Source organism: Lathamus discolor, chromosome Z, assembly GCF_037157495.1.
Source record: "Lathamus discolor isolate bLatDis1 chromosome Z, bLatDis1.hap1, whole genome shotgun sequence".
In the NCBI taxonomy this organism is placed as follows: domain Eukaryota; kingdom Metazoa; phylum Chordata; class Aves; order Psittaciformes; family Psittacidae; genus Lathamus; species Lathamus discolor.
This window is the reverse complement of record NC_088909.1, coordinates 21,788,969-21,799,806: the sequence shown is the minus strand read 5'-3', so window position 1 is coordinate 21,799,806 and position 10,838 is coordinate 21,788,969. Positions and strand designations below refer to the sequence as shown.

Below are 10,838 nucleotides of genomic sequence, written 5' to 3'. Positions count from 1 at the left end.
TCACGCCATCGTGGGCAAGGAGGGAGTGAAGAATCTGATCGTGCAGGTGGACGTCACGTGCGAGTTCATTGCTCCTGCTCTGCAAATATCCAGCAGAGAAATCACTTTCCGGGTGGAGAAGGTGAGTCTCTGCATTGCATCCTGGCACTGACTGGTGTGGCTGGGGTGTGCCTGTGTCCTAAGGAGGAAGTTCTCCAAGTCCACAGAGCTTTGGCTGTTGACTTGAGCCAGGCCCAGCTTTTGTCATGAATGCCGAGATCATTATTTCACCCCTGTGGGGCTGGGGACAGTCTCCGCAGCTCTATTCTGCCCTTCTCGAGGTGGAGACAGAATTGAGCTGCTGAGCCAAGGGCACGGGCTGAGATGTGGGACCCGTGAGAGCAGCGTGGGCTTTGGAAGAGCCACTTGGTGTGCTGGGGCTGCAGGTGGAGAGCAGATCCCTCCTCACGCTCCCTGTGGTGGTGGTGAGAGGAGTGAGGATGCTGCTAGAGATGAGGCTGTTCTCTAAGTTGAGCCAGGTAGAACTGAGATTACAGCTGCTCTGGCGAGGGGGAGCATGCCCCCCTCTAGAGAGACGCCAGTGTCTGTAGGCAGGGTTTTGGGGATCTTCCAAGGTGTGGTGATGTCCGAGCAGCGATAGTGTAGGGAAGCTGAGAAAAGCTGAGATTTCTGTCAACTCGTCAAGCTGATGAGGAAAAGCTGGCATCTCTTGCGCCTCTTTGCCTTCCCTGCCGTCGGTATGGGTGCTGCCTCTTTGCCTTTCCTGAGCCTCACCTTCTTCAAAGGACCCACAAGTGCCCTTCAGCTGCAGCGATGAGAGCACCAGTGCAACGTGTGTGCCCTTTAGTGTCTGGATCCCGACTCCTGCATCACCTTTCCCCCTCGCGCGAGGTGTCTGAAAAAGAGCAGATAGCTCATGATTTAGTTTCTGCGGTTTCAGGTCTCTCCTCCACTTCCCAGGCTTCCAGAGAAGCACAAATCCTGTGAGCAGGCGGTTCACATCTAATCAGAAGCTTTTCAGCTCCCCCTGATGTCTGCCTGTGGTCTGCTTGATGCCACATGCTCCCATGTGTTGCGTGCTGCGACACTGCAGGAGTTGGATGCCAATACATCCACAGTTAGTTTCCCAAAGACTGTCTAGTTTAGATAAACCATGCAGGAAGCACGGAGCAATGCATGGACAGGAGGAAAAGGCTTAGGCTGAGCTTAGCTTTGAGGCTGCAACATCTTGTCAGTGGAGCAGGGGCAGCAGGTTGCGGCCAGACTGTTGAGGTTTGGAGCTGTCTGCATGTGCCCGTGAATGTTCAAAGCTGACCTCGGGCTGCTGCAGGCTGTCCGCTGCAGGCCATATCCTGCTTGCTTGCCTCCTCTGAGCAGCATCACTGCCTTACGGGCCTGGCAGAGCTGATAGGGTGGTAAGAAACTACTGTATGGGAGTGGAAATGGCCTTGTGCCTTGTGCCTGTGTGTGCTCTCTGGGCAGGAGAGGACACACAACTGGAGCCAGAGTGGGTTCACTTTCTGTTTTGGATCTTGCTGAAGCAGCTGCCTCCTCTGGGGGGCTGCTCCCTCATCTGTACGCGAGACTGTTTCCCTGTCCCCTGGGGAAGGCTGTGGGTTCTAAACGCGAAAGCGTCTGCTAGAGTTGGAGGACAAACTTTGCAGAGGGGTAGAAACCAATCAAAAGAGTAAATAGAGATGGATGCACTTTTGGGGTTGGAAAATTTGAAATGCGTCTGAAGGGGAGGAGGTCCATGGCCACTTCAAGGTCATTTTTTCTTGTCTCCTGTTTCTGTAGCACCCCGGTGATGTCCTGGCTGTGATGTACAAGCCTCTGTCTGTAAAGAACATGTGCTTGCTGCCCCTCAGTGTGGTCCTTGCCTTAGAGCAGCCCTTCTCCATCTGCACTGCGGACCAGCAGCCTCTCCCTGCAGATGCTCAGGTGAGCAGCCCCGGACTTTCTTGCTGCTGGGCTTTGAAGAGGGATGAACGTGGTGGTGTGTCTCTGTTGGGAGGTCCTCCATGATGGAAGTGTGTTCTGTAGAGTCTGCAGTAAAGTGGCCCGAGCTAAATCAGATGTGAAACGAGCTGCTGAAGGAAACAGAATGCCATCTGAATCGGGAAGAGACCTCCTGGCTTGAAGACAGGGGGAGGAGGGAGCAGGCACCCAGCTGTGGGCAAGCTGTAGGAAAGGTGTCTGCTGGAAGGCATGCCAGCTCTCCAGCAGCCATCTTCAGATAAGCTGGGGAACAGCTTGCTGTCTTTGAGGGCAGCCCTGCCTTTGGGAAGGCTGAGGTAGGCTTCTCCAGCTGCTGTCTGGCTCCTGCCCTGGTGTGTGCGGAAGGTGTTGGGCATGGGCTCTGCAGTGCACGTGTTGTCAGAGGTGCAGCCACCGCTGTGCTGCAGGCTAAAGGAGTTCCTCCAGAGTGAGGGCGAAGGCCTGGGTGCCAGAGTGCTGCTTTGGTTGTGTTTAGCAGGTGGCTTCTGCGGCTCCAGAATTCAGGAGACCAATGTGGATTTCCTCTTGTATTGGTGCAGAGCACAGAACCGTGAGCCTCAGGCAGCTTCAGAAAAAAGTGCGGTGCTTGGTCAGACAGCGTGAAGAAAATGAAGGATGAAGCCAGAAGCCCGTGTTGGGGTCACACGTTGAACATTTTCTCTTCATCTGCTTGCAGCCCATGAAGCTGAGGACAGGGGAGGAACTTCAACTCTGCATCGGATTTAACCCTGCTTATGAGGAGGATTTGCTTATCCGGGCAGCGGAGAAGGCTCTGAAGATCAAGTTCCTGGAGCATCCTCACGAAGAGCAGGTCACCGTCCGGGGAGAAGTCTACTTCCCGAATCTCCAGATCCAGACCACGGCCGTGGACTTTGGCTGCATCTTGAATGACACCAAGGATGTGCGTTACATGGAGATGACCAACTGCAGCCCACTGGTTGTCCAGTACCACTGGGCATTCCTGAAGGACAGCCAGGTGAACCCAGTGAGGTATGCGCACCTCTCCCCCTCCTGGAAGCTCTTCTTCCTGGTGTCCTGATTGTGGTTTGCAAAGCCTGAGGCCATTTGCCTGATCTGCCAAATTGTTTTCAACCTTCCCTTGAGGAAGTCACACCTCTCAGTTGTGCTCAGCCAAGGTGCTCAGGGAACAGGTGATCTCCACCGGTTTGATGCTGGAAGGAGACAGCATTCTCCAGCCAGGCTGGGACTGCAGGACACTACTGACCCTTTTCACATAGCCATAAGCTGGAGTCCTGCTTTATCTCTGCAGCTGCAAAGCCATGCTTCGGCACTTGGAGAAGCGGATGTAGAAGGTGTCCTTCCCTGCTAAGCCCATCTGTTGTCATTTTGTACTAAGATCCTACCCAGGCACTGCCATCAGAGTGACACACTGCTGTCGCAGTCCCTTGCTCTGCTTTGCTGTAGGCCTGTATGGGTTCCTGGGGGCAGGAGGGCTGATGTAGAAAGCTGCTTTCTCAGATCTTCGTGGCCTGAGGCAAACAGCCCCTTGAAGTGAGTGTTCATCTCTTGAACTGCACGTCACATTCACAGAAGAGCTATGTAGAGTTTTAGTGAGGAATGGCAGGTTCTGCTGTGACTTTAGGTCCAGCTGTAGATGCTGGAGGGAGCCCTTGTATGGACATCCCTGGGAAGGAGGACCATGCAGTGGTGGTCTATGGTTTCCAAGGCCAAGAGCAAACTTGTAGTGGTGCTGAAGCACATCTAGAAGCACATTCCTAGTGCTCCTTCTGCTGCGGCTTCTCTGCATAGCACAAAAGTCTGCTCTGGGCAGTTTGAAGGACGGTAGCAAATGGTTTTCCGTAATGCCCTAGGAAACCCAGCAAAGTTCACCACGTGGCACTGAAGTGCTGTTATTACAAACAAGGGAAACGATCAAGAAGCAGCTGTGTGAAGGGAATTGGGATCTGACTCGGAGGAGGTGACCTCTTGGGAACTGGAGATGAGCTGTGGCTATTAGGAGGGCTTGGGGGAGACGACTAGGGCACTGGAGCACTCCGGGGTGCTCAGCAGACACCATGGGATGCTGTGTGCCAGAGCTGGAAATGAAGATGGTCTCCAAGGTGTTACCACCTCAAAGTGTTCATTAGGAGCCTGCAGAAGAGCAGCGTGTCAGATGTTATTTCTGGTCCACACTAAGCACTGTTGGTATTCTAAATTATCAGCTCTAACTCAGTCTGACATGGAGGGAATCAAACATCAGGTCTCATGAAGGGGATATCAAAGACTGGAACTTTCCTTACCTGGGACCTTGCTGGAGCTGGTCATCAGAGACTCCCAGGATCAGTCGCACACATTTATTTTGGTCAGGAGAGAAAAATGCTGTTTCTCTGCCTCAACAAGACTTTGTGTGTTTACATTTTTTTCTTTCTAATTGTCCAGCCCGTTCTTTCCTCCTTGCTCTTTGGTCATTGCTGCTACCTGGGGCAGAGTGATCATATGAGCAACACAATCCAACTGTTGCTGTGTGGCTGCACATAGCCAGTGTAGACCAACGTGTGCCCTTTCTCTGACTTCTGAGGCATGAATCTCTCATGGTTACTCTTGTTGTAGACCCACGTGGTTAGAGACAGACTAACCCTAAGCCTCAGCCCTTGGACCTCTGAGAGCTCAAAGCTGAGCTAAGCCTTTGCACCAAGGTGTTTTCTCCAGTGACGGAATGGATCTTCAGAATCACGCAGCAGGAGATAGCAGATCTGGAGGCAAGCAGTTGCCAGCTGCCTGCAGCGCTGCTGTACCAGTGTCATTGCCAGGCGTTGACCTGCTCCATCCCAGTTTTGGAGCTCATTGCTGAGCTCACACCACTGATGCCCCCGCAGGGGCCCCATCCTGCCGAGGAGCTGCTGTGCAGACTTCCCTCCCTCCCACTGCAAGGTCCCTGAGCAAAGGTCTGTTCTTTTTCCAGGTTCATGGAGACAGAGCCCCTCGCCTTGGGTGTGGAGGAGGTAAGTGGGAATCTGTCTCACTTCCACATTTCCAGTGTAGCAAGCAGTTACGTACTCCCACTCCCACTGGTGTCCTGGGTGCTGCTGCCAGAGTGGCCTCATGTCATAACAAGCGCATCGCTGGTCATTGGAGAGGCCACATGGGAGGTGTTATAGGGCTGGTCAAGAACACTCCTTGTGCGGCAGCTATGGAGGACTTTATCCATCTTGGTCCTCATCAAGTGGTGGGTAGGAAATTCCTGCAGCAGCATTTGCTGCGGCAGCATTTGCTGCGGCAGCATTTGCTGCAGCATCTGGAGAGAGCAGGATGTGAATCAGAGACAGGGAAAAGCATGAGGAGTGCGAGGAGCTGGGCTGGATCCTGCCCCCGGCTGCACGGGCTCTCAGCTCCCAGTCTCATGTTCTTCTGAGGGCAGGAAAAGGTGTTTTTGAAGGCAAGTTCTGCAGCAGAGAGAATTTCCTGCTGCCAGGAGACACCACAAATTAATGTTGTGTATTAGCTACTGCATTAATTGGGACTGTGGGAGAAGGTTTTCCCCATGGTCTCTCCGTTGGTGAGTGGAACGGCTGCAGTGTGAGATGAGGATGATATTGCCTGTGTTTGAGGAAGAGGCCCCTGCAGCCACGTCTGTCCTTTGGCCCAAGCCGAGGCTGCTCTCCTGCGTCAATCCCGTGCTCCACGTGTGGATCTCTCCTCCCTGCGTGCAGGTTTTCGATATCCTGCCGCTGCACGGTGAGCTGCAGCCGGGCCAGAGCCAGCGCGTCTGCTTCTCCTTCTTCGGCCACGCCAACACCGTCAGCCAGGTCACGGCGCTGTGCAGGGTGGAGGGAGGCCCGAGCTACGAGGTGGCTCTGCGTGGGGAGGCCTCGCGCATCAGCTACCTCCTGGACACCACCGAGATCGACTGCGGGCTGCAGGTGCCGCACGCTGCTCTTGTCAGTGCTCCTTGCCTCCAAGCATGACCGGTGGGCTGCTGCCCACCCGGGTCGAGGGTTCTCCCCCCTTCCCAGCTGCTTCGCTGGCTCTGTGGCTTGGAAGTCCAACGTTTGGGGGATACCTCCAAGCTGGCGTTTAATGGCCATCTCCACCCCAGCCCAGCCCAAAGCTGGGAATCCCTCCTCTAACTAACGCTGCCTCCTGGGGCAGGCAGGATCCCAGTGGTGATCTGCAGAGGGATGTGTCCCTGAGACATCCATCCGCTGATCTGCTCCTAAAGCCCAAATGAGGTGCTCTCTTTTAATGCTCCTGATTCATCAACCAAGGAGGCAGCTGACTTGGGCTTCCAGTCACCGTAGCCGGATAGAATGTCCCCGAATAACCCTCACTGTACTTCTTTCCTGTTACAACCCCCACAGCTGTTTCCAGCTGTTGGCCCTTGTGTGCGTTGCCCTCTCTCCCTCCCTTTTGGCTTGTGTTGTGCCCACAAATACTTGTGTGCAGGTGCCTTTTCTCCTGAAATGCCCCAATGCCTCCTCCTGCGTTTCAGCTCGCAGTTGGGTGACACCTTCAAGTGCAGAGAGCTTGTGTCCCCTACTTGCTTTATTACTGATCTTTCCATGGTTGCTATTGCACCTCTGCCACAAATAGCTGTTCCTGTGTAGGGCCCAGGGGTACCCTGTGGCCGCGGGCTGCCCAGGCTAACCCAGAGAGCCCAGTGCCCATCTCTCCTGTGCGCTCCCTGCTTCTGGGCTGTGTTCCTTTGCTTTCAACCCGATGGAAGAGCAATGAAATTCTCGGCAGCAGACGTGTGCCTGTAACTTCCTGCTCTTCTGTCCTCTCCTCAGGTGTTTAACAAAGTCACGGAAGCAGCGGTGACCCTGCAAAACAGTGGGAAGCTGGGATTTGCCTTTGCGGTGCTGAGCCCCGGCACAGGCACTGCAGCCAGCCCTCTGCCTGGCGTGCCCCTGGTCGTGCCCAGCAGGGTGAGTAGCACAAGGGCTTCACCCGGTCTGTGTCAGGCTGCCCAGGAGAGCGTTTTGGGGGAAAACAGGGGGAATGAACACACAAGCCCCGTCCAAAACCAGCCAGGAGACACAAGGCTGTGAGCGACTGTTGCAGAGGCAGAGGAGGTCCATCGAGCAGAATCCTAACGGAGCCCCTGATTGTCCTTGGGCGCCGCTGGCTCTGCTGTCCTACAGCAAGCACCAGTGGGAGGCACAAGTGCTCCGGGAGCTCTTTGGAGCTGAGAGCTGAGCTCTCGGGTTGTGCCATCACTGGAGCATCACTCCATCCCAGCTTGTCATCCTGCCTGGGTGTCTTAGAGCTGGAGCAGTTTTCCTGTCTTGGTGCCCTTTTGCGATGGGAAGAGGAAGCCAAAGGGCCAAGTGGCTTCCACCTTCCTCAGTGCCTGTCCGTCTGAGGGGTGACATGCTGATGTCCTCTCCTGTAAGCTGCTGCCAGGAGCAGCTGGCCCTGCTGGAAGCAGAGGCCCTTCTCCGTTCTTCCAGAGCAGCTGGTGAAAGAGCTTTGGTTTGTTGTGCCTGGCTCTGGCTAGCAGAGGGTAAACCCTGTGAGCAGAAGAGCTGTGAGACTCAGGCGTTTGGATACAGGAAAGCTGGAGGTGGTGATGTCTGATGTTTCCTTATGTATGAGAACCTGTCTTGTGTTCTCAGCGCGTCTGTCATGTGAGCCATCCCTCCACTGAATCCTCTTTGGTACACTACGTCCCTCCCTCTTGTGTGCCCTGCAGGGTTACGTTGAACCTGGCAAGCAGCAAGTGCTGAAAGTGTATTACCTGCCAGGAGTGCCTGGAGTCTTCTGCAGGGCTTTCCAGATCCAACTGGGTCACCTGGAGCCAGAAAAAATCTCCCTGAAAGGAGAGGGGACCTTTCCCAGGATCCACTTGGACCTGCCCAGGAACATCAAAGGTGAGCACTGCCTGTCTGCTCGGCTTTCCCCCATGCCATATGCCCACAGGGCAGCTCACAGGCACCTCGAGCAGGCCTGGAGGTTTCAGGGCTGTCAGACAGGGTCAGCCCTCTGGTTGCTTCTTTAGCCTCTGGCAGACGAGCCCATGTGGGCTTTGCCACAGGAACCATCGTGCACAGCTTGCCAAGAGGTCTGGGAAGATGATGGCTGGGCAGAAAAGCTTGGGAAAGCTGTAATAGAGGCTGGCAGGGATTTTGACAGGGGTTGGGTTTGCATCACGCTGTGGGGCTGAGATGCTCCTGTGTGGCGAGAAAGACGGGTGGGGGTGAGAAGCAGCAGGATCTCCTTTCCCTACATTGCTGGAGCAGTTTGTGTCTGGGTGTCGGGGGAATGGGGCTTCCCGTCTTCCGTGGGATTTGTGCTGCCCCACTGCTATGGGTGGTGTCCTGTGCTTTCAGGCAACGCCAAATATGAGAAGATCCTCCTAAAGGCCAAAGAAAAGCTGGACAAAGGCAGCCAGAGAGAAGAGGCCATTGCTCTGGGGGAGGCTGTGGCAGCCGAGCCCCGCGTGGACGACTCGGGCACCGTGGTGAGTAGAGCTGCTGCCCTGTCCCGCACGTGCCACCCTCCTGCGAGACACTGGAGCCCCTGCGCCCCACGGCAGCTGCCCAGGGCCCTGCCGGCACTGGGCACCTCCCTGCACGCCCCTGGCCACGGAGTGTATCAGCTCAGCGTGCCCCTTGGGCTGCCCACCTCTGGGAGTTGTCCCTCGTGGCGATGCGCCAGCTCCTGACTACCCCAGGGAGATGCTGAAAGCTGTGCTCGGGCAGTTGGGTTTCTGGTGCTCTGAAGGACACACGGGGCGGTGCTGGGGGGTTTGTTGCTCACCGGCCAAACCCTGCCAGGTTTACAGAGCGTAAAGCAGCAGCCTGAATGCAGCCTGAGGCTGTGCTGTGTTCTGTATTTCCAGGAGGCTCCAGCTCTCTCATGGTTCCCTTTCCAGGAGAGCTTTTGTCCAGGCTGCTTTGGCACTGACTGGAGGCAGGGACATACTTGGAGCTTTGGAAGGTTTCTGGCTTGTTTGTGTGTCTGTCCAGATCAGCTTTGATAACTGGGCAGGCAGAGACACTGGAGTTCATTTCTGTGGGGATATGATCCTGCCTGAGAGAGCAGGAAGTGTCACAGACACCGATCAGTGAGGCAGACTGACTCCATCGCCCCTCTCAACAAGAGCAGGGTGGGATCCTCCACCCGAGACAAGCTTGTGCCTTGGGAAGGACCTTGGCTAACCAGCCCCTGTCTTTCCTTTCCTCAGTGGGATGCTCAGCTGCAGATGCAGATGGAGGAGATGCTGATTGAGGAGCATGCCCTGGAGCAGCAGAAAGCTCTCGCCTCCCGTCCCCCAGAGGACACTGCCTTTCACCAGCGTGTACATCGGAGGCTTCTCAAGTTAGTAGGGACTCCTGTAGCCTGTCTCCAGGGGCCGCGAGGGTAACAGCCAGCAGTGCAGCCCTGCCCCTGAGAGCTCCTTGTGTCTCAGAGCTGGGAATAGCTGAAGACTTCCTAAAGGGCCTGATGCTGAGAGCTACGCCGTGCTCCCTGTGGGCAGCTCGGTGTCCTCACTTGCACAGTGCTACCCTGAGCTCTGGAGGTGCTCCACTCCCCACAGTTGCTGGGTTCTGTTCTCAGAGCTGAGGGGGTGCAGACCAGCAAGCCCTTGCAGACAGCACAGGCACCACCCCTGCTGACCAGCTGTGAAAGGGGCATCCCTGGGTGTCTTTGTGCCGAGAAGCAGACCCCACTAAGCAGGAAGAGCAGGGAATGGTCCAGATCCCTTATGTGCTTTTCCAAGTGGGATTGCCTGCAAAAAGACCTTCACAGCAATCTTGTAGTGTTGGTTACTGCACGCGATACTCTCAAGCGCTGCTTTGGGGACAGATCTGGCTGCAGAGCAGTGGAGGTATCCTCTGCAAGGAAATCCTATGAGAAGGTCCTGAAGCAGTTTCAGGCTTGGGCCGGACACCAGCTTAGCAGTTTCATTGAGACCCGTGGAGACGCAGTGGACTTCTCTGCAATGGCTTTTCACAGCATAGGAACTGTGTCCAGTACCCACTTTAAACTGACTCGAAGATCCCGTTGGTGGCTGATAAATCCTAGGCCCTGCACTCCCCATGACTTAGCCAAGTCTTATTACTGGGTGCTCAGGTCAGGCCTTGGGTTTCCTGGGCTTGGCTTGAGTTTTCACAGCAGTGGATACAGAATTATCCACTCCATTTGCTTCTCCACCCCACGCCATGCTGGGCTTTACAGAGTGTCCTTCCTCCTCCTTTCAGAGCTGAGCTGCCCGAATACGTCCTGGACCTTGGCTATGTCGTTCCTGGTGACATCCACACACACATGGTGAAGATCACCAACACCGGGCACTTCCCTGCATCTTTCAAGGCCGATGGATATGTCCTGTATAACACAGGTAACCAGTGGCTTCACGGGGGCTTGAAGGGGCTGTCTCTGCCACATCAGCTGGAGCCATTGGGCATGGGGAGATTTGAGTACTTCCTTGGGCAGCTTTTTCCTCCTTCGTACCCCTCTGGCCGGTGCCCTGTTCAAGAGCCTGAATTCTGTCAAGCAGTGCCCAGAGACCTGGTCTGCCTGTGGCTGCCCTAAAAAGTCATTGCAGGGGCCAGATGGGCTGATCAGTGTGATCGCCTCTCAGCATCTTCTGCTCTTGGCTCCCGTGAGCACCATCGGAGTTTCTTTGTGCACTCTGAGGGTTTATGTTGCAGCCAGATGGACCCTCTGTGGTTCGGAAGGGCTTTGTTTAGAGTTCCTCGTGCCAGAGCACTTCTGCTCAGCCTTATTGAACGGCCTGTGGGATCCTGTGCCGTATCGAAACAGGCTTCGCAAAGAGGCCTTGGGGTAAGGCTGCAGCTCCGTCACACGGGGACTGCTGTCTGTGAGGGGTGGCCAGGCGTCTCTTCTAAGCCGCTGTCCAGGGAACACCACAGCAT

General features: G+C 55.4%; 1 protein-coding gene across 1 annotated transcript; it reads left to right on the top strand.

The window, feature by feature from the left end:
• Positions 1-556: 556 nt before the first annotated feature.
• Positions 557-9,325, top strand: LOC136005843 (hydrocephalus-inducing protein-like). Its single transcript, XM_065663737.1, has 9 exons — positions 557-586; positions 1,798-1,941; positions 2,675-2,988; positions 4,922-4,961; positions 5,670-5,879; positions 6,747-6,884; positions 7,652-7,829; positions 8,289-8,419; positions 9,146-9,325. Exons 1-9 carry the CDS (start codon positions 557-559, stop codon positions 9,323-9,325), a joined length of 1,365 nt encoding a protein of 454 aa, XP_065519809.1.
• Positions 9,326-10,838: the final 1,513 nt, after the last annotated feature.